Source organism: Drosophila simulans, chromosome 2R (genome assembly GCF_016746395.2).
Source record: "Drosophila simulans strain w501 chromosome 2R, Prin_Dsim_3.1, whole genome shotgun sequence".
In the NCBI taxonomy this organism is placed as follows: Eukaryota; Metazoa; Arthropoda; class Insecta; order Diptera; family Drosophilidae; genus Drosophila; species Drosophila simulans.
The window spans coordinates 11,785,554-11,810,151 of record NC_052521.2 but is presented as its reverse complement, the minus strand read 5'-3'; the positions used below and the strand labels follow the sequence as shown (position 1 = coordinate 11,810,151).

The following is a 24,598-nucleotide window of genomic DNA, read 5'->3' as shown; positions in this document are numbered from 1 at the left end:
CTAGATTACGGGTTGGCCAGCGAAAAATGAACTGGGCACAATGTTAGTTAAGATAACGTTCTGAATTTTAAAGATTCAGATAATTTTTCCATTAGCTTTGCATGTTAAGATACAAATTATATTGTATGGACAAAACAAAGAACAATAGATGAAAATTTAGCGTGCCAAAAAAATAAATCTCTCAGAAGTCATTAAAATTATTTTCTTCAAACAAAAGTTTTCATTTTTATTTAGCACTTTTTCTTTGCGAAAAACTTCCTAAAACTTTGGCTTATCAGGAAATTAGATGCTTTATGTGATTTCAATACTTGCAGAAGACTTTTTAACAAAATAAAAATGTGTCTCTGCCTTAAATATTTTGACAAATTCATAAGAAACTTTAATTTTCGAGCGAAAATTTGAAATCAAGATGAACTCACCTGGAGCCCAGAAAAGCAGGTGAGCCACTAACAAAAGCAAATTGTTAGTTTGTTGTGGGCCACGCCCCCCCAGCAAAGTCTCACCTACGCCCACGTAAAAAGCAAACGAAAGTTTGCGAGTTGAATTTGCCTTTTTTCAAGGACATTATTGGGGACATGGCTGGACTGACTTCCTTTTGTGCATATTTGGAAGGGCGGGCGCTTTAAGTCAGGGTCCCCATGTCGACCTATACACCTGTCCGCTGGCAGGAAACGTGTCCTTTGCCACGCCCTCTAATCCCGCCATGAAGGCTGTCCCACTGTAGAAGTGCACCAAATACAAATTAGAATTTAAATGAACAATGCAACTGGAGCGGAAGTTTCTGCGAGTCAAAGTGGATTTCTATCTAACTGTGTGAACATTCGAGGATATAAAACTAGAAGCTATAAAAACTATGTATTTATATATAGGTTTATATTTAGACTTGGTTAGCTAATGAGTCTCCATCAGTCGCTAATTGTTTTGTTGCAATCATATATTTAAATTAATACAAGTTCTTAACCTTTTTTTATTTTTTAATCTTCAATATCTCCAACGCTTTGCTATTTGATTATAAACATTAATATTAGGAGTAGAATTTTTTAAATATTTTAGGATATACTTATGTACTTCCAAGAACTCTTGAAAGTGGCCATAATGACATACAGTTTGGCACGTAATTTTTTCCATCTTTTCCCCTCTTTGTATCCCCACCTTTGCTCTTTTTCCCGCCCCATTTTGCAATATTTCGTTAAAACTGAAAATCGAAGGAAGAAAAAGTTTCGAGATTTTCGCACTGAAGGCGATGTCAAACTGGGTCGCTTCAACTCATCGGCGAAATGTCAAACGGATTAATGGAATTTCTCAACGAAAAGCGCAGCCAATGGTAAAATGCAAGAACGGAAATTGAAAATGATCATTAACTTAAAAAAACACTTATACGCGATGGAAGATGTCAAAGGGATTAATGGAATTTCACCTGGAAGTTTTATAGGAAAAATAAAGTTAAAATAAGAGTGAATAAAATATGAAAGATTTCGATTCTTGGTGGTTTACTTCTTTCATGTAAAATACTTTTATCTTTACATTTCTGTTCGTGTTGCATTTACCAACACTTTTTGATGTTATTGTCAAGAATTAATAAAACATTCAGACTAAAATAATGTGCTGATGGCTTGCATTGTCTAAGATTTTAAGTTGGTTAGAGAATTGGAATATTTTGGAATATACATGATTCTTTTTTCTTTTTATAAATAAAACTAAATAAAATATTATAAATACCCGCAAACGATTTCCAAACCTAAAGCTGCACAACATGCCCATTGTTGCCTATTTGAAACTGATGCGATGGCAAATAAAAAGCGAATCGATTACGCAAGGCGACTACGAAGCGTGAGTCCTTTTGGCCATTACTTGCAAAATGGAATTGTGCGGGGATTCTTTTACAGCGCAGCCAACCAAGTCAATTAAATATTGAAAGAACGTTTAAATTGTTGCCCGGTTAACCGGCGAAACGGTTAAACACGAGCTGGCTGCATTCGCAACCCATTCATTAATTTGCCTGGCACCTTTTGGCGACCTACTGCTGTCAAAGTTGAATTTATTAAAGCGAAATTCTTTTAATTAAAATCGTGACAGGTGAAAAATGGGCGGTTTGGTGTGGGCGATTGCTGGCCAAGTGCGGCTCACATCAAACTGAATCGTGTCGAAATTATATCAATTATGAATTTGGACAATTCGACAGAAGCCAATTTGATAGTGTCCTCGATGCGAGCATTGAACTCGCAATCAACGAAGCCAACCATTCGCATATAGCACAAGCTGATTCATTTGCCGTTGAAAACATTGCTGTTTGCTTTCCCCGGGAATGGTCCCGCATACACAGTCAGAAATAAGGGGGCTGGTTTGCTGGGTGGCAAATGAATGCAAAAGCTGACGGCTAACAACGATAGCTCTCTGGCATCGTTTAGCGTCAGGTTCCGAAGTGCGAAATGTTCCCAGCTCGCTAAAAAATTAAATATTCAAATATAGCTGTTGCCACAGCGCTCACAGGAAGAACCTTAAACTGGCGGCAAAGCAAAATGGAGGGGGATAAGGGGGTGTTCTGCAAAGGATTCGCGGGATGTAAGAGGACCCGTTTAGCTTGGAAACCAGAGCTCTCGAACTAAAGAGGGACACGAGCAGTTGCACACATCCATATGCATATGGTGGAGGCGACAAAAGTGTTTCAGCTGATGGGGATTGACAACTCGGGATGAGATACGAAAGATAGGAGGCCTGACTTAATATAGTCCTAAATCACAAATAAAATGCATCTATTATATTATTCATAATCAAAATATTTCAAAAATGTTCGTTTGTGTTTTGAGTGAACTTAAGTTAAGTAAGCTTACATATCTTCATAAAAGAACTCTCATTTTCGTTTCGCGTTAATGAGTTCGTGTTCATTAAAGTAAAACGTTAAAGACAACTTTGTCGGCTGGCAATCATGTGGAACTACAGCTTCTGTTCCAGGCTGGGCTTCCAGCTGCAGTTCAGTGCAGCAGTTGCTCGAGTCCTGGAGCTCGAGTTTATGGCTGAAACTAGCGCAGTTAAAAGCCCAGCGGGCGAGTGCCACCAGAATGAAGATGTGTGGGTGTTGCCAAGTTTATGCGGGGTGGTGTATATGTACGTGTGTGTGTGTGTGTGTTGGCCGTTGAAGTGTAATCAACAGCACGGCGGCAATTACGGCAGACACTTGTGTGGGTGAGAGTAGTCCTGGCTGACAACCCCTAGCCACCCTTCGTTTCCTTCCCTTCCCTTCCCTTCCACGTAGGCGCAAAAGTTGGGGCGGGTGGATAACGCGGCACAATTTGCCAAACTGCACTGAGCGGATTTAGCGCAAACTGCTAAAATGGCGAGAAGGAATATGCGGATGAAGCACTTACATCAGTGCATTCGCCGCTGCCTTCTGGGATTTTCAGAACCTGAGCACGTTGGAGCGCACATTATATATTTTAATGCATATTACATTTCACGTTACGAATTAAATACGTAGCACGAGGAAATATAACAGCAGCGCCCTCGCGGAAATGGATCCATCAGGTGGAAATATTGAGGGTGGAGTCTCCATGAACTAACGGCCAACTTTCAATATAGCTATTGGTCGGGGAGTTCGACGGGTAATTGGCGCATTTAAGCCACGATGGAGCTCAGCCATTAGCAAAACCAATACATACATGTTTCGTTGCGAACTTTTAGTGTCTTAAGTGTGCATTTGGGTTTTGAGCTGAGGCAAGAAACAATTATAACATCTAAGCTGAATAGGCAGAGTACAGCTCTGGTCAGAATATAGATCCTTTACAACTTATTCATATGAGATACTCCACATTCTAATCAATGCGATGAAGCTTCTTTTTGTTTTCGGCTTAAAAGTTTCTTTTTTCATAATTCCGAAATATTTCCTACTTAAAGCGCACGAACAATTTATCAAATCTTTTAAATTTTCCTCCGAATTTAGCCATTGCATAGTCGATTCACCTTTTCCGCTCATTCCCCTGCATTGATTTTAATAGCCTGCAAGTGCGGAAAAAGGAGTGAGTCCTGCCATACCGATTGGCTGGCTGCTCATATCGATAACCAAACACAAACAGAAAGTTTTCTCTACGATGCAGGGAGAGCCATTCAATTTTTATTAAATAACTTCATGCATGGCAAGTGCTCGGCTGCGAACGGATTCGGTTCTCTAGTCGCTGCGAGGATGAGAATGTGGATAGGAGCTGGGATGTGGGATGTGGGTCTACTCCTGTCGCTGCTCGATGGCTCTGTCAATAGCACAGTCGAAGCATCTGGACGGCTGAAGTGGTTCTGGGGGGCGTGTGGCAGGGGGATTTTTATTGATACGCCCCGATGTCCAGGCTCCAAATCGCATATTATCGCGTCCTGTGTGTGCGAGAGTATGGGTTTTGGGCGTATCCTGCCATGTCCTGCGCCTGCACTGATCATTAATCTTTGCAAGCTGCCAACGTGTTCGCCTTTTTCGGACCTCAATTGCCCGGCGAGTGTGAGTGTGTGCATTAAATGGCGGATGAAGTCCATTAGAAAACTATTGAAGCACATTTTGTCGATTGCAGCCAGCAGCTAGCAGTCAAGCAGAGCCAAACTCCATATCCTGGCCATGTGGCAGGATGTGGCAGCTGCCGCAATTGAATGCTATCCTCGATTCTAAAACCCCCCACCCCCATTCAGCCCCTTGGGGATTTAAAGCGAAGGCAGTCAGAGTTCTACTTTCAATTAACCGACGAAAGAGCTGCAATTTGTTGGTCTAATCGAAGCTTTTTTGTATCGTGAGAGAAAATATATCTGTGTTCCAAAAAAGATGAATTTTCTCAAGAGTTTTGGAATAAATTCAAATGTTCTAAGCTAACTTCGTTAGCTACAAAATCTCAATCTGAAAATCTAAAGGTAGCGCAACAAACAAAAAGGGCAAGTAAATAAATTCTAGAAGAACCCGATGCTCAACCGCAAATAAAGTTCTTTGAGCATTAAGAAAAAAATAAATAAAAAGCAATTTAAAATGAAAGAAACAAAAAAAAAGAAGGGGAAAACATACATAAACAATTTGCGCTTTGGCTCTTTTTTCCCTGGCTTATTTTCCATTTTTGCCCTTTTGTGGTATTTGCTGCCCGCTTTTTGTTGGTATTTTGCTTAATTATCCACATGAAAAGTCCTTCACAAATTCCATGGGGCCAGCGCGAAAAGATGGAGCGCAGAAAAAGCGTGAAATGAAATTACATTAACAGTGGTGTATAGAAGTTGAAAATATGTTAGAAATGCGAGCGGACCAGAAAGTGAACGTCAAGTGCCAAAATGAAGCTAACTTTGATGAGATTTGGCCAAGAGCCTGATGGCTTTGGAGTTCTCCGTGGTCGAAAGGAAAATAGCTTGAATTTTAGGAGCTGATTTTGGAATTTGTCAGCTAAATTACACTTCCGTCATATTAATATATTAATTATTTTAGATACTCTTTTTGAAAGTTTAAATTATATACCTATTTTACTTCATATTTTGATATATTACAACCAGTGTTGAATACTGTGAAGTATATTTATTTACAAAATACTTGCGCACAATTAATTTTCGTCGTTAACAGCAGACGCCAAACGAATGACCTGATGATATGAATGTCTGGTTTTTCACTTCAAAGTTCAAATGCAAACGTTGGCCCAAAGATCCGGAAAAAGGTTCAAATAACCCAAATAAGTTCTTTTCACTTATTTACAAATACTTCTTCGGCTTTTCCCTTTTTTTTTATTTAATTTATTTATTAAGCCATACGGGGAAGTCTTGAAGCCCCTTTGTGTCCTTCTTATCTATTAATTCAGCCCATTTGGGCTCGCCGGCTAACTATAGTTAGCTTTTTCAAATTTACAGAAATTTTACTACAATTACTAACAATCACATATAACAAATAGGATTTAAGATAAGCGTCAGCTTCTGCTGACCCTTGTCAAAGGAGATCGGGTAATGAGATCCCTCGGTTGCCTTCTGTTGAGCCTCCTTGGTGGGCGAGATCTGCTTAGAGCGCTGGCCAGCCGATTTCTGTGGCGCTCCAGCCTGTCATGGTATCTGCTCGAGTGCTGGTTTATTTCGTCAAATACCGTTGCGAGTTTCAGGTCTCTGTGCAGGGTGGTATTTCGAACAAACCACTCGCAGCCGGCGATGAGTCTTGCTACCTTATTTTGAATAGCCTCGATCCTTTTGATGTGATGCATGCCAAGCCCCAGATTTGGCACCCACACTTCTAGTTCGGTGCTAAGATCTGTTTGTAAATTGTCAGCTTGTTGGATAGCTTCGCCACCTTGGCACGTAGGCGCGTTCTGATGTCGGTCACATGCCTGGCAAATGTGAGTCTGCGATCCAGAAGCACTCCAAGGTACTTTGCTGCGTTCGGTCGTGGTACGGGGGCTTCCTCGATGTAGACGGGCGGTGGCGTTCTCCGCTTTAAAGTATAGCATACGTTGTTGGATTTACTGCTATTGATGCCAATGTTCCAACGTCTTACCCATTCCGAGAACCGGTATGCAAAGTCCTGGATACCATCGGCTGCGTCGTGCTCGCATCGGGACCTGTAGGTGACGCACACGTCATCGGCAAATGTGGCCAACATTGACTTCCCGTAAAGGCTTACATCCGGCTGCGGCATGTCGTGGCTATACAGGCAACAACTTTGTCTTTAGCACAACTTAAAATAGTTCTTTAATTCATATCATATCAGCAATTTTGCAATGCATTTCAACGCCTAAGGCGTTCTTCGGTCGCCCTCTTGCGGTATCGTCTCTTTTGCGATTCCGATAGATTCCTCCAGGGAGCAGCTGCCTTGGAAATGGCAATTCTTATCCAAGAGACAGGCAACAAAGACCAGAAAAATACCTTTATCGTGACACCCCTACTTTATATATGTGGACAATTACCGTAAGAGACATCGTGGCTTAAGGATTTAAGCCACGATTTTTCTTTCTTGAGATAATATGCCACAAATATAAAGTAGGGGTTCAGGATACAGGCATTTTGCCGTTCTTTGTTGCCTGTCTCTTGGATAAGAGTTATCATTTCCAAGGCAGCGGCTGCCTGGAAGAATCTATCGGCATCCCAGAAGAGTCGATACCGCAAAAAGGCGAGCGAGGAACGCCACAGACGATGGAATGCATTGCAAAATTGCTGATATGATATGAATTAAAGAATGATTTTAAGTTGTACTAAAGACAGAGTAAGATAAGCCAACTGTGATTCAAATGTATATTCAGAATGTGCTAGGAAATGAATTTAAATTTTGTTCCAGTAAGACATCGAACTGTGACCTTGAAATTGTTCCTATGTTATATATTTATATATCTTAAAGTTTTCTGAAGCTACTCATAATTTCTTGTTTTAAATAAATATTAATTTTAGAATATTTAGCGACTTATACAAATATTTTATAGGGTTTCTTTTATTTAATGTTGAAAACAAACTCAAAATAATTTCTTTTCAATATTACTTTGGTATTATCTTTATCTTTGGCATTTTAAAGTTGCGCCATCCGATACTCTTACTTTTCTAGTTGTAGTGGTAAAACCCGCAGTGTCTCTGCCACACGCATACATTTGCAGTGTGGAAATAATATGTCATGTGTGCAGTTTGCAACCAACAACAATAACAAATACAAGAACACGCACAGCTCCTGCTGCAGTGCATTTATTTATGTTTATTTTCAACATTATTTCGCAGCACGCCAAAGTTACGGCTTGGAGTTTGGCTTTAAAGATTCTACCGGTTTTGCCTACTTTGGGGGATCTGTTTTGAATTTATGAGCGAGATATATAAAGGAAAGGGGGTGCGGTGGTGTTAATGTAATTATGATAAAATGCGTCACCGCAACGAGTTGAATGGGCTTTTGCCACCCTAAGTTCCCTCACTTCGCGCCACGGTTGTTGAACAAATTTGTTGCCAAAAACACGCAGCAACACTTGAGTACATGCGTCGTGGCAAAAACAATAAATTTATAAACGTTCTCCGCCTGGTTTGCGGAGTTATGCCAACAATAATGGCACAAAACGTTCTCCGAAGTGGGCCAGAAAGTTTCTATGTATAAACCCTGGACGGGGTCCTGACAAATGGGTGCTTTTCAGGGCGCGGAGGTGGGTGGTGGCATCGAGGCTCTTTTGGCCTGCGTACGTGCCTTGGCGGAGGAGTAGGCAAAGGATTTTCCAAAGGACCAGCTAAAATGGGGCGAGAGGTGTTGGCTTTTCCGTATGCCTCACCCTGAAAAGTGTACCATTTACCATTTGGCTATCCACAAAAAAAAAAACGTTTAAAACAGCGATTGGTATTAGCCAAAAATAATTTATATTTTATCTGAATTTAGAATAATTTATAATAATAAGAAATAATAAATTATCTTATTTTTTTTTAAATAGCTTTGAATACACTTTTAGTCAGGAATATTCTTAAATTCCTTACTTCTCATATTATTTAACATTGTCTTGTACCCATTTTTAATTAAAAAGTTCTTAAATTCCTTACTATTCGATTTAAATATTTAAATGTTTAGCTAATTTTCTCGTTTTTATTAAAATTAACAGTGAGCCCTACATATGTGCGAAATTGTACAATGTTGTTGGCCGGAAAATCCGCGAAAACTCCAACTTAGTAATGTCCTTCCATGCAAGGAGAATTGAAGACTTTTACTTCCCTTTCATTTCACCCTTTACCCCACTTCAATGTTTTTGTTGGCCCCAAAAAGTGTATCCATGTGTGTGTGTGTGTTTGTGTGTGTGCTGGAAGCGTTTTGATGTATTCGTGAGTATCTGTGTGTGCCGTGCGGTTATTCCCGCTTGCTAAACAATTAAACTTTATTTGCGATATTACTCCGCACTGCCCCTCCGCCCTTCGCCTTTCCTTTCATTTTGGGCCCTGTTGTTATTGCATTTTCATTGTTTGTTATTTACTTTGGCACTTTTGCTCTGTTACAATTTTTAGTTTAGCAACCGACAGACGACGCTGCTGCTGCTGTTATTTATTGCCCAACAACAATAAGAACATAGGGCACACACTCACACACACACACACACACAGGCAGAGTGTCGTGGAATCCGCTCACGTTTCAAATAAATTGATTAAATTTCATGACACTTCATCATGCCACAGCAGCCGCAGCCGGCAACAACAATCAAATTTCCACGCTTTTTGAGCGCTTTTTTGGAGCTTGAACATTTTCACAAAAAGCCTTCTATTAAGGGTTGAATGGGGTCTTTGCACAGCGAAAAAAAGTACACAAAAGCTTTATTATTTAAATAAAAAATAAAACTCTACTGATTTAGCGTCATTTCAAGATGTAACTTGCAAGTTTATTATTTTTTTTTTTGTATAATTTTATGTTATTAAGCGTTGAAACCATACATTCTAAATAGCATCTTAACAACACCTATCAAAAACAAATCTTAAAGGATTACAAGCAAGTTTATTATGCAGTTGTATTTAACAATTTATTTAATATTTCTTTCACTTGAATTTGTAAATTTTAATATTTTAAAAAGCAATTCGCCTTGGAATTTTCCCCAGTGCCCAGTGGCGTGCATGTCCCGTTTTTGTGACTTGATTATTATTATTACATATGCAAGCAGGCGTACAAGCTGCCTTTTTCTCCTCAGAGATGTAAAATTGGAACAAAAAAAACCGCAGCATACTTCCAGGCGCTAATTAACCAACTTCCCGCTGCTGCCACCCACCACCCACCGCCCCCTGCCGTAATGAATATTTGAAAAGCGTTTTTTAATTGAATTTACACTCATGCCCCTGTATGTTTATATGCGTTACTCGTAAAGTAGAATGGTAAATGGGAATTTGGTATTCGTTGAAAGTTTTCAACTATTCAACTTCTTAATCAGGATTTTTTATTTTTTTGTATTAATTTTTCCGTAGTTCTTAACTTGTTTTCCGGGCATTAATTTCTCCATGTGTTAAAAGTTATCTGAGCGTTTCACCTATTGGTTTTATTTATTTATCTCGTTTCATTTATCTGATTGCTAATATATCCGGCGACTGCTTTATCTGAAAGTTGCAACTGATATACATTATTAGAGCAAGGGTATATTGTATCTATATCTCCCTTGCCGTAACACTGTTAAGTGACGGGTATCTGATAGTCGAGGAACTCGCCTTTAGCTTGCACTCTTGCTTTATTTTTACTTATTCCCCTAACATTTGTCTTTTGGCTTCTGAAACAACAAACACCATCTGCCTAAAGGAAAATGTATAATCAAAAAAAATTCTGAAACGCAAACATATAATCAAATTAAAAAGCCAGCTACCCACACATACACGTTTATATGTGTGTGTGTGCATTTGATTTAATTAAATTTTTTCGTTCGTTCCCATTTATTTATTTAGCCACACTTTGCTGGATGTTGGGCAAATGAACTGCATAAAAGAGAAAACCCAAAAAGAGCTGAACCAAAAATAAAAATAAATACTCTTGTCAATGTATCCAAAATCTAAAAATAATAGGTAAAATAATATACAACTGAAACAGACTACTAAAAAATTGCCAACAAAATAATTTTCTAAAATGTTTTTTTTTTTATTTTCCTATATTGAAACGGCAAAGTTAAGTCCCAATATGAAAACTTTAAGATATATAAATATATAACATAGGAACAATTTCAAGGTCACACTTTGATATCTTACTGAAACAAAATTTAAATTCATTTCCTAGCACATTCTGAATATACATTTGATTCACAGTTGGCTTGTCTTACTCTGTCTTTAGTACAACTTAAAATCATTCTTTAATTCATATCATATCAGCAATTTTGCAATGCATTCCATCGTCTGTGGCGTTCCTCGCTCGCCTTTTTGCGGTATCGTCTTTTCTTCGATTCCGATAGATTCTTCCAGGCAGCCGCTGCCTTGGAAACGATAACTCTTATCCAAGAGAGCAACAAAAAACGGCAAAATGCCTGTATCGGGAACCCATACTTTATACTTGTTGCATATTATCTCAAGAAAGAAAAATCGTGGCTTAAATCCTTAAGTCACGATGTCTCTTACGATAACTGGCCACACATATAAAGTAGGGGTGTCACGATAAAGGTATTTTTCTGGTCTTTGTTGCCTGTCTCTTGGATAAGAATTGCCATTTCCAAGGCAGCTGCTCCCTGGAGGAATCTATCGGAATCGCAAAAGAGACGATACCGCAAGAGGGCGACCGAAGAACGCCTTAGGCGTTGAAATGCATTGCAAAATTGCTGATATATGAATTAGAGAACTATTTTAAGTTGTGCACGACATGCCGCAGCCGGATGTAAGCCTTTACGGGAAGTCAATGTTGGCCACATTTGCCGATGACGTGTGCGTCACCTACAGGTCCCGATGCGAGCACGACGCAGCCGATGGTATCCAGGACTTTGCATACCGTTTCTCGGAATGGGTAAGACGTTGGAACATTGGCATCAATAGCAGTAAATCCAACAACGTCTGCTATACTTTAAAGCGGAGAACGCCACCGCCCGTCTACATCGAGGAAGCCCCCTTACCACAACCGAACGCAGCAAAGTACCTTGGAGTGCTTCTGGATCGCAGACTCACATTTGCCAGGCATGTGACCGACATCAGAACGCGCCTACGTGCTAAGGTGGCGAAGCTATCCAACAAGCTGGCAATTTACAAACAGATCTTAGCACCGAACTGGAAGTGTGGGTGGCAAATCTGGGGCTCGGCATGCGACAGCCACATCAAAAGGATCCAGGCTATTCAAAATAAGGTAGCAAGACTCATCACCGGCTGCGAGTGGTTTGTTCGAAACACCACCCTGCACAGAAACTGAAACTGAAACTCGCAACGGTATTTGACGAAATAAACCAGCACTCGAGCAGATACCATGACAGGCTGGAGCGCCACAGAATTTGGATGGCCAGCGCTCTAAGCAGATCTCGCCCACCAAGGAGGCTCAACAGAAGTCAACCGAGGGATCTCATTACCCGATCTCCTTTGACAAGGGTCAGCAGAAGCTGACGCTTATCTTAAATCCTATTTGTTATATGTGATTGTTAGTAATTGTAGTAAAATTACTGTAAATTTGAAAAAGCTAACTATAGTTAGCCGGCGAGCCCAAATGGGCTGAGTTAATAGATAAGAAGGACACAAAGGGGCTCCAAGACTTCCCCGTAGGCCTTAATAAATAAATTAAATAAAAAAAACAAGAAATTATGAGTAGCTTCACAAAAAATCTTTATGCTTTTATTATAGTTTTTTTTGCCATTTCAGGTAATGTTTCTGGCATTTTGGCTCACGAAATCCATTTCGCGTCATATGGGCTCGAGTCAATCCAAGTGAAAGGGCTAACACACACACACACATACTCACACACACAGAGAGTTTCGCACACATAGGCATAATTAAAAACATTTTTGCAGCCACCGAAGAGAAAACAAGAGAACGAGAAGAGATGACCAACCGTGGGGCCTTCGCATATTTAGGTCAAAGTTTCTGCAATCCTGGCCCAAAACACATGCCACATGCTCTCAACACACAACCACATTCCACTTCATTATGACTCATTGCGAAATGAGATTAAAATGAAATGTTTTTTTTACTTCTTTAATGCCGCGCCAACCGTACGTAGAATTATATTCTCAAAATGAAATGCCAAATATGTGGAAATGCAGCGGGGTTGAGTGGGGGTGAATTGTTTGGTGGCTTCAGTGGTTTCCCGATCTCTGATGCACTGCATCCTCGTTTTGGGTGCCACTCAATTGGGTAAAATTGAATAATAATTTGAAACGAGAGCCCAGAATCTTACTTGCTTTTCCTTTTCATGCGGAATTCTTTTCGAATAAGCGCTTAAAGTTTGAAACCAAAAGATTTTTGTGGGAAAAAACTTTTGTGGTTTATATGTGTGGGTATGTTAATTGAGTTTAAGTTGGCACTCTTTTTATGGTAAGAAACATTTGACCACTTCCAAGTCTTGTCTTCTTCCTTGTTCATATTTCTTCAGCTACCACTAGCTGAGTGCAGGGTATCTGATAGTCGAGGATAGCTTATTTCTTGTTCTTTTTTAATATGATATTCCTCGCTTTTTAATTTAACGCAGCCGAAAATATTGAGCATAAAACTTATTTATGGTCATCAAGTTGGCTTCACTGTTTTATTGGCATTTATTTGGCACACAAACACGCATACTTCGCTGACCCTGAGTCCCGAGCACAAAGGAAATCTGCATAAGTCAGTGGAGAAAATTCCGTAATCGAAAAAAAGAGGAAAATGAGAGGAAAAATGCCAACTAATGTCACTTAGTGGATGTCGGAGGGTGCCGCCGAAAGCTGAATTTCGAGACAATTTAGGAACTGCTTTTTAAAATGGCTCGCGGCTGTCGCAAATCCGAAATGAGATGCACGCGGAATTCCAGTGCGATAACCTCGACGAGCCGGGTTCATTGATAATGAGTTTCTCAAGGAAAAACGGCCATTGGGTTGCGTCGATCGGGTGGGTCAGACGAGATTGTGGCCCGGTGATGGCGGGGCGGATAGTATTTCACACGTTCTGTGTTCTGGGTGGATACCATCAGTCTCTCCTTTGGCCGTTTCGGCACGTGCCGTCAATAAAGCTGAAAATCGCATAAACTGTTTGAGCCGCTTACACGTCATAAGTAGCGAGTACTTGGGCGAATTCTGGGCGCCTCTTCCATCTTCCGCCCGATAAAGTTGCCCGGTAACCCGAACCATCAACCACTCGTCTGGTTATTGGCATCTTTAGGGCCAGAGAACTGAAATTCCGGGCCATAATCAATTCAATTCGTCGGCATAGATTTAGAGCATGGTTCTCGAACAACTGGGGTGGGAATGTGGAGGGCATATACCCAGGAATGTGCTTTATGACTGAACTTCTCTTGGCTATTAAACAAATATTTAATATCCTACTTAAACATAAATATTATTGGTTATGTTTAGTTAGATACCTTCGGTGGCAATAAAATGAAATTAATCATTGTCTCTGATTTGAATTATTTATTTAACACAATGAATAATTATGCTTAACATGCATATTAAAGAAATTAAAACCGAAAATTGTGCGCAATATAATTAATGGAGAATTATAATTGAATCATCCTGAGTGATGGAAATGAATTGATACATACGAAATTAAAATTTATCTTTTAAATGAGCAGATTGAATTATAGGAAAACCATAATTGGAATGCAACTGAATCGGAAACAATGGCAACGAACAGCAATTCCTGTTCGTTATTATTTCGAATTTCTTTCTTACAACATTCAGGTGCAAGTTTCTTGCAAGTTTCGTGATTTTGATTAGATTTTGCAGTAACCGGAAATTTCCCCAAGGCCACAGGCAATCGAAGAGCAGATCGAATTTGTGGAAAATTAATTAAGTTTAAAGCTCGCACCCAGTTGAAAGCTAATTTAAAGCCACAGCAAAGGCAGAGTAAATCGAATCGCAATGAAATAGAACCGAATACGAGCCACAACGAATTGATTTGAGCGATTTGTGGATTGGGTTGGGGGTGGTAGGGGGTTGCTCTGGGTTCGCTGGAAAAGTGGCAACAAAAAATGTTTGCCAGTAAAATGCAATTGCAATTTGGCATGACCAACTACGCATGCTGCGCAACAGCATCCAACAGCCAACCGACATCTAAATCCACATCCAGGGCCAAATCCCCAACCGAATGAAACTCAAAGCCAACTAAACCAGCAAAAACCAGAAGCCAACATCCCTTAGAGCAATAGATGGACATGTGCAGCGAATTCCAAATGTCAGAAGCCCTGGTTGTACTATATATAGTATCTATATGTACATATATGACTAAAAAAGAAAACAAATCGCACAGATGTTAGCTTCGAGTCAATCGAAAAGGCTGCTTTTAAAATCAACAAAGTTTCGAAAAAGTAATAATAAATAATTGCCCAAATGCGAAGTGAGTTGGAAGCGCCCTCGTTTCTCCGCTAATTGGACGGAAACCAAATTATGAGCACAACTTGCTGTGCTCCTCAAGGTGAATTGCTTGCCGGCAGGTTGAAGTTTTCCCTCTAATTGCGGAAAGTCACTCGTAAAAAGACCCATCAAGTTTCAGTTAAGCGGCAAGCAATTGTCACAAGAAGCCAGCCAAGTTATAGATAGCGAATGAGTATGTTACCCCCGCCAGGTAATACGTTTGTACATATATACATCTTACCATATATGCCGAGCATATGAAATTCGCACACCATCAACGGCGATATGAAAGGTTAATAAAACCAAGCTAAGAACGTGCGAAACGAAGGCGTTGGCACCTGGCAAAAGGTTTCACATGCCGATTTTTCTTGGGTTTGGGGAAAAACTTTGGTTTTCCTGGGGAAGCATGCAAGCTGATTTTGTTCTCTGGGGATTCCCCACAGTAACTGACGCCAAATTACTATACCAATATGGGGGTGCCATCGAAGTTGTGAGGCTCTGAGCTCATTAAACGTTAAGTAAGTCAAATGAATGTTGGCCACTTCTTGTTTTTCAAAGATAAGTAAACAGTGCATTGTATTTACATATTTACATTCCTCAAAAAAAACAAGAAAAGACTTCATTAGTTAATGGTACTCAAAATGAAAGTTATTTTATTTAGTGATGAATAAAGTTAAAAAGTAATATTTTATGATCTTCCCCAAAATTCCGGGATAACCAAACTTTGAAATTAGCTGTCAAGACCTTGGCTGACTTTTTCGATTAGTCAGCCTAATCATGGCCAATGATTGATAATGGCCGAGTTAGTTGTCTTGCCTTATTGATGATCTCATTGGAACCAGTTTCAGCTGTTTTTATATTCCCGAATCTCAGACAATATCTCGCCGTTAAAAGCCAGAAACCGAAACCCCAAAGAAGAATGTCAAACGCAGACTCCCAACCGCAGATTAACTCTGACCCCAGATGGGGCACAGTTTCCCCCTTTTTGCACCACCCCACTTCGCTTATATTCCACGCCCCTTTCACTTATAATTTTTCCCCACTTTCCCCACAATTCACACACACACACGCACACGAAGTGCGAGCGTGAGCGTCCTGCAATTAAACGGGAAAAAGAAAACTTTTCCAACATTTTCCCAGGGAAGCGAAGCCGCAATAGGATGTCCAGGCAACTGGGTATGTAAATGTGGGCGATGGGTGGTGGAGGATGGGTGGGTAGGTGGTGGGAGTGGGAGTGGTTTTGTGGTGGAGGGTAGGCAGGCGGCCTTGGTATATGTGGCTAGTTTCGTATGGCTTCTTTCCGTCTGCTCAGCTCGACAATATTGATGCACAATGAACAAAGTATGTATAAAGTAGGATATAATTAAATATGATTTAAGAATATGAGTTGTCTTAAAATCAAAAAAGAACGGTATACATCCAACAATTAAATGTTAGTATATAATTTCCAAATATCTTAATTATAAAATCATTTCTTTCAGTGCACTTGCTGGTGTTTGGACGCATAATTGTAAAGTGGCCTTGTACGTGTCGTCCCTTTTGCTTTTAATTGTATGTGTAAAGTGAAGTGGGGGTGGGAATGGGGGTGTTTAACCCACCCACTTGCCCCTGTTCATCATTCCCATCCAAGGAGTGCGTAGTTGTGTATGTGTTGTTAACAACTTTAACATCACTTTGGCGTACCCTTCTCGAAAGTATTTATACGACTCTGTTTGCTGATTTCGCTGCTGTTGGTGTTCGCCTTCAAACTGATAAAGTTAACTCGGTACAAAAAACATGTATATAAATTATACATGCAAAAAATTCTTTATTATTCTGTATACGCTCATTTTCAATCACTTTTTCTGCCATTTGTATCTTGTTTGCAAATTGTTTTATGACTTCTAACGCGGTTCTTGCATATCAAGCAATAAGAACTATGAATCAACACTTCTTTTTGATGATTTTTAAGAAGTTTGAAACTAAGTTTAAATTCAACATGGGCATATGTCCCCTAAACTAAAACTACGGTCATTCCCTAACATACTTGTACAACATTAATTGCCAGAGTGTTAATTGCTGTTGACCAGCACTTAACTTAATGAACAATTGTCCTAGAGGAATTTCCATAGATATATTTTGAAGTTGCTCTCCGCTATCGAAGCTATGTGAAGGCGAAAATCAATTTTAAATTAGGGCACAATGAGCTCATGTCGCCACGTGGATATCAGGTGATATAGAGGGGTCCCAGCCGTAAACAACCAGCCACCCACCGCCCACCTACACTCACCTCACGTATAGGACAAAGGTCAGGTGTACAGGGTCTTCCAACACTGAACAGAAAGAAATATTTCATTTACACTTTAATAAATAAGTATAATGATAAGAAATAGGTAAACTACGTAAGCAAACGTTAATAATACTATTCATATTTTACTTATATTTAATTACACATTGTTTAATAGTTTATATGAAATACACAGGTGTATTGTTTCGTATGATATTTCCTATATGAAAACCGAAACCACTAGCCATGCAATATTCTCGGTAAAATTGATATTTTGCTCCTGTGTCCCAATGAATCGAGTTTCATGTCAAAGGAAGCGACATCCCAGTCCACGTTGTATCCTTTGCCGTTGTGGGCGGCCGAAGTGAGTAAACAAGAATAAAGCGGCGACAAACAAAAGACTGGCAACGGCAGAAAAACAGAAAACAGGATCCAGGACACCAAGGGCCCACGAGGGCCAAAACGAGGAGCAACTAGCAACTTGGAATATGGAAGGACATGACGAATGACGCGTTGCTAGACAATTTTTCAATTTGAATGGCCCCCCACAACAGAAACAAAACAAAAAAAAAAAAAAAGGAAATGGGGGCCTGAAACTCGAATAGTGAAACGTTTCGGATTTCGATTGGGTTTTCGCATTTGCTCCTCTGGCTTCAGCCTGTGTTTTTTTGGGGCGGCCTAAAGGATTGGCAACGATAGATGCAACCTGCAATTTGCCGCCTGACTAACCCAGACGACGGGTTCAAATGGGAGTCGTTTCGATTGGTGTGGAATTTAAGACTCGAGTGTATTTTTCCGCCCAGGGCGGTACAATGAATTTTCCAAAATTGGCCATATTCTGGGAGCTGCCTCTTTTGATTTAATACTAATAATCATTTTGCATACAGTTTAAGTGATTAAATCCCTAAATATAAGCTTGACGAATGTTTGGATTTCCTGGATTTTCATTGCTTTTCTTACATTTTTCATAAATCTTTCATATTCGCTTTTAACTTCCCTTTGAGGATTTAAGAATTGCTTTTAAGCAAATGACTTTTCCCACCAAATAATTCTAAGCGCTTTACAGTTCCAGGATTAAAAAAAAAGGGTTATTTATCTGACCGCATTGCTTTGAAATCTGAAAAGTTATTCAACAATACACTTGTACTTGTACTTATCTTTTCATTGATTTTCATTTGAAATTTTAAATATTTATACATTTACATTTTGGTATTGATAAATCGCTATTAACGGAATTAAATATATAAAATGAAAAGCTTTCTTGTGAAAATGCCTTTGTGTTCAAATTCATATTCCCATTTGCAATCATACCTATTGAATGAATATATACATTTTTATTGAGTGTTTGTTTGTTAGTTTTCCACAAGTTGTGTATATTAACAATAACAATTTTTATACAAAACTATATATTAATCAATCTAAGCATCTAATAACGTTGAATAGAAAGAAAGCGCAACAAAAAAGTGCAGCAAACCCGTTTGTTTAGTTTTATTACTTATTAAAGAATACCGTTTCTTCTATAAATGGATAACTTTCTAAGGTTAATAGTTTCTATGCATTTTGAAACTATAAGTTTCAAACTGTGACCTATGACCTGTTCGTTCCAATTGGCCAAACCCCATGAGAACTTGAAACACGTAGGATCCTTATTCACTTACCGCTTTCCTTTGAAGGCCAGCAGATACTTCTTGTTGGCGGGGAAATTGTTGGACTGCACGGTTCCTGTGGCGCCGGCCCTCAGCGGGAATTGCTTGTGGAAGAGCGGGATGCTGACGTCGAATCCGTGTCGCAGTTGGAGCACTCCCATGCTGGCCTTGGCCAAAATGGCCTCGCCCGCATCGAAACCCAATGAGTTCTCCGCGTAATCCGGCCAAGTGCCGGAGTACAGATTGAAGATGATGTGGTTCCGGCCATTGTTCCAATACGGCAATCTCGCCAGTCTGGATGGCACATTCCGAACATAATCCTCGGATAGCGAATCCCGATCCAGGGTATCGATACCGAGCACAAAGAGACAGGCGGCCGTGGGATCACTGGTATAGTATCTCGATTCCTGGATGGCAGTGAGTATCTTTTGATAGTTGGCCGAGGTGGGCGGGGCAGCGCCCAGTGAGTTGAGTGGTTCCGGTGGATAGATATAGACCAAAAAGCGATCATAACAGCGGGTAAAATCGAAACAGGTCTCCATGCGGCAGTCGGGTTTACGGGTAACCAGGTGCTTGGAGCTCTCCAAACTCTTCGATTGATTGCTCTGCAGCAGTTGGAGTTCCTGCAGATCGTGGGCGCCCAGGAAGCTGGGCAACTGCTCGTGCGGTTGGACTCCACCATCCTTGGCCGATTCGTGCTGGGCTCTACGGGGTCTTAATGGCGAGACTTTCAGGCGATAGCCACCGAAATAGGCGTAGGCCAAAAAAGCGCAGGAAACGAAGACCAAAATATAACGCTTTTTGGCCTGCATTTTGTGGTTTTAGTTTATCCAAAGCCTTAAGATCCGCAATAATTTTGATTTATATTATTATTTACTTTTATTTATTTTCCGGGGATGCTGTATGGGTGTGCGTGTGTTTGTGTAAGTGGGAGAGCGTGCGTGTGTGTGTGTGTGCGGCAGAGAGTGAGAGAGAGAGGCGGGGGTTCCGACAACAACAACAACAACAACACGAATTTACACTAGTTGTCGCGCATTTTCGATTTTGGTTATTTCGTTTTATTTGGCCACTGGATTCACTCTTCAACTAATAGATAACATGGCCAGAATTTGTTGTTATTTGTTACACACACATCGCGGCGGCAAACACATGTACATTCCGCTTTATTCGTTCATAATCTTTTATGATTTCTCATTTCCTGGCGCGTTTAATGAGGCGGGGGGGCGGCAGGGTTCGATCCTCGCTTTTCACGAGGAACTGCATTGCGCGCACACATTCAGCTCACTTATTCACTTCATTTCCATTGAGTTTACACATTTGTTTTGCGCTCTTGAACAACAGAAACATTAAACAAACACACACAAAACATCTTTAGCTGCTAAAAATCAGACGGCGGTCGCGACTTGAGCAACACTGCCACCGAGGTGTTGTGCAGCACCGAAAGAGCGCGAATAGAGCGGGGGCGACAGAGTTGCCAGCTGTGCCACAGAGCGTTAGTGTTTGAATTGAAAACAATACAATTAATTATGTTTTTATTCACAGTTATTGCGTTGCGGTCTGTTCACTGCTCATATATTCTATTATTCATTTACTTGGAATTTTTTAAGTCTTTTTTATATCCATTATGTGCCAACTTTCTCGCGTCGAGCCCCCTTTGATAACAGCTAAACTGCAAAAAATGCTCGAAAAAGGCGCGTCTTAACGTTTTGATAGCTCGGCGTGTACTGGCCAACTTATCACACTACCAAGGACTTCGCTGGAATTCGCAGACTGATTGGAAAACTTGCACATGCGCCGTTTGGCGCGCTCCTGTTTGTATTTCGCCAACAGGTGGCAACGCCGCGCCAACAGCTGTTGAGTTCAAATTTAAATTAAATCTTCAATGATAAATCTCTAATTCGGGTGGCGTTTTGTGTGGGAGTGATTACCGTGGGTTGGAAACCTAATCCCCCGGGCGTAATATGTTTTGCGAAATGCAATTACCACTACAATAACTGCTGCAAACAACTTGCCGCTGTGGTGCATCATAATAATAATTGTTTGGCTTGAAATTAATTACACTTTCGGTGACCCACACATCACGTTTTGCGCATTGTAGATTTGCCAAATGTTACCCAAAGGTATTTCACGTATGCCTATATTAATTATTCGCCAAACTAATTACACCCGCAATTATGCGTTGACATAAAAAATGATTACATGTTTCTTGATATATCGCTTCTATGTACCTTTAAAACATAACTCTTTTTGTTCAGCCGCACTGAAAGTAAAAAGATAGAATTATATATGTAATAATGGTATTATTAAATAACTTACACATCCTTTTTAGAACATTTAACAAGCATATTTTTTATTTGAATTTATTATTAGCTTTTTGTATCTGTACAGGAAAGTAGTAGAGAACACCAACAAATTGATGCGTGTAATTAAAAAAAAAAATACGAAATAAACAAACTGTTTTTGTGGAGTGGACATTTTCGCATCCGCATTCTTGCGTCCGGCTTTGCGCTTTTTTGGCCACGCGCAATTTCCCGTTACAAACGCGCTTAGGCTGGAATTTCAATTATGCACAGGAATGCCACTCCTCCCGCCCCCTGTCGCTCTGCTTCTTCCTGTGCACTTCCTGCGCCGTGGCCGCAATTATGATGCGTCCGCTTAGATAGAATGCTCCCCAAAAAAACGAATTATGTCAGGCAGCTGGGAGTCCTGCGGTGCAGAACTCCTTCAAAATTTTTCACATCCTAGCCTTCATGTGACAAAAATCGATGAAGCCGAAATATACAAAAAATAAACCTCAGCGCTCAATGAATCTAATCTGCAACAAAATCCATTGAAAAATAGGTAAAAATTTCAAGAATTACCCAATATCCCATCCAACCAGTCCGTAAAACTTTCACTTTCTGAATTACCTGCACTTTAATGTAATATTTAACTGGCAAGCTAATATTCCATTAACAAATTATTTAATTTCAGAAGAAAACGCATATGTGGTGATTAAATTACTAAATTACAGGTAAATACAAGTTTATGCTGTGCTACTGTTCAAATATATAGAGGTAAAAGTTTTCCACACATTTCCGCAGTATAGTATGTGCATATGTCACAGTCGCGACCTACGACCTTGCCATTTCGCCTGTGCAAATTGCTCGTCTTCCGCCGGCAGTGCACACGACCCACTTGATGGCCATGCATCTCGTTTCCGTTTCCGGCGTGCCTCTAATTAAGTGTCAGACCGTCCACGTCCTCCAGCTGCCCGTTGCTCCTTTTTCCCATTTAATATGCACTCTTTTGTGAGATTATTGGGTTTGCTCACACGCCAATTTTCCTCCTTTTTTTTCCATCGTTTTGTTCGGTTTCTGCTAAATCACGAACAACGCCCCCATTCAGAGTTAATCAATCATGCACATGGTGCATAATTTGACTTCCTAAAGGAGACTTTTAGGTGTCTGCCAGCTGGGGACCTCGTTCTTCTATCTATCCGTCTTTCATCCTCTTTCGAAGCGGAAACTTGATGGATTTTCAGCTCGGTTGTTGTTTCTGTCTCATGCTAATGAAACAATTTTCGATTTAACCGGACAGTTGAATCCTCATGTCCCTCTGCCCATTCTTTAACATTAGGCAATATATGTTATTTTCCATTTATTACTAATAATATAATTTCTATACAACGTGATTTGAATGTTACCATTACTTAATAATAAAATAAATATTCAATCCGCCTATAGATATTATATTATACCCACAATCATTTAATGTAAAAAAAATGATATTTTTAAAATACTTTCAAATAGAATGATATTATTTATTTCAGTGCACTTTCAGGCTATCAAGCTCACGACCACATGACAATCAACTGGCTGGAGTTAAAGTTTAAGTTCTGCTGCTGTTCCTGCTGCTCTTGCTTTATCATCATCTTCATCTTCATCAAAATAGCAACTGAAACACCAGCGCAACAACTTTAACATAAATTCATTAGCCACAAGTCAAAGTGTCGGGCAAAAAGGGGGAGATATATACTTCCTCGCCAAGTACCCACCGAAATTTATGACGTCACTTTTAGTTGCCACCTCCAGTTTATGGATGCTGAAGACGCTGAAGAATGCCAACCGCACTCTTGGCCAAACTTTATTACAGATTTTTTAACGAGCTTGTTGGCAAAAGGCACACGGCAAGCTTATGTGGCTGAGAAAATTAAGTGGAGTGCTATAAAAATGGTCGAAATCAAAGAGGGGAAAGATCTTTCTCAAATCTAGGGTTTGGTTCGAAATGCCTCATCATTAAAAGTCTTAGAAAGAATACAGATACCAAAAAATTGCAGCACTACGAACTTAATTAAACATTATAGACTATATTTTGATTTTCAGGTGTTTTGTTTAAAAAAAATATATTTTAAATATTTTTATATTGCATACTCTTAGGAGTCCAAGGAAAACACCAATTAAAACGCATCTTTAAAGAGTAAGAATTAAAATTACAGAAATAGACAGTTGGCCCCAGGGATAGTATTCCAATCGGCATTCCCACATAAACCCTTTGACATCATAAAGTGGCCATATTATGTGCTGGTTCTGGTCTTTTTACGACTCGAATGTGAAAGATTACGGGTGCGGAGGTGTGAACTCATTCTTCCTGGCAAAAAGCAATATCTCCATCGTACCGAAAATGCAATATCTATATGCACAAACACACGGCAAGGCAGAGAGAACAGGTGCCATATCTTGTCAGATTTGCATGGCGGAGGTGAACATGACAGGCCCAACGTCGATGCCCGCAGGACGTGCCAAGGATAACGCCATTCCAGCCACCCGATTTACTCACCCAAATACACAAGCATACAGTTCGAGACTTCGCGTGACACCGCAGCTAAACAGAAAAAAATATGTGAACCATTAATAATAAAATTAGAATTTAACTAACTCTTCTTAAAAAAACAAAAGGTTGTTAAATTATGTAAAAATTATGAAGAAGAATACATTCATCCAAATGTATTTCAATGTAACAAAGAAGTTACCTTTACAAGCCCACTAAACTCATAATCCTTTCAAACTTTTTTTAAAGTTAATGGCCGAAATACTGCTATTGCCTACCAGTTTTAAAGCATATGTGATGTCAAGCACTTTGTTTTCAGTGTATATAAATCTTGCCCTGCGATGCGCAGAGCTTTAAGCAGAAATGATTATTAAGCTGGTTCCCCCAACTGGGCGAATATGGGCGTGGAAGGACACTGTCTTGGTCAGTTTACAAATCCAATCAACGTTGCGTATACTTGATATGCAAACAGGAGGAAACGAAACTTTCCTAACTGCTACTATGGCTTTTGCTCGTTTTATTCCAGCTACTTATACTGCTGCTTCAGCCAAATTAGTTTAGCAAACATCAAACAGGCGAAAGCAGAAGCTGCAGCCAATCAAAGCAACAAGCTCGAAGTGAAAAAGAAAAGTGTTTGGCTTTGGCTTTCAATATAACGCATACGCCACGTGGCAAGCCCGAAATAAACATGAACATATGCGGCTGTGTGCCTGAGTGTCAAAATAATTCAATTTATTTAGCCAACGAGAAAAATGCGAAGCAAATAAAAGGCAGAAAGGGGGGTGAACCAAAAAAAAAAACATTTTCTGCTGATGTTTGTTTCTGATTTTGCTTTACAAAGATACACACATGTGCAGGCGAAAGGAAACTCACAATTTCAGTTTCAGTAAGCAAACATTTTATGCATAATCCTTGAGCATAAAGCTCTGTTTCTGCACTTTCCTCGCCAAGTGAGCCGGAAAATGTGTTATTTT

The 24,598-nt window shown here is 39.9% G+C and overlaps 1 protein-coding gene across 1 annotated transcript in view; it reads right to left on the bottom strand.

Annotated features, from left to right (window-relative positions):
* The window catches only part of LOC6734494 (exostosin-1), a 70,017-nt gene extending 49,453 nt beyond the window's left edge, over positions 1-20,564 (bottom strand). The window contains exon 1 of the mRNA XM_002081477.3: positions 18,828-20,564. Coding sequence (XP_002081513.1) covers positions 18,828-19,627 — 800 coding nt within the window. The 5' untranslated portion in view covers positions 19,628-20,564. The remainder of the gene's footprint in view (positions 1-18,827) is intronic.
* Positions 20,565-24,598: the final 4,034 nt, after the last annotated feature.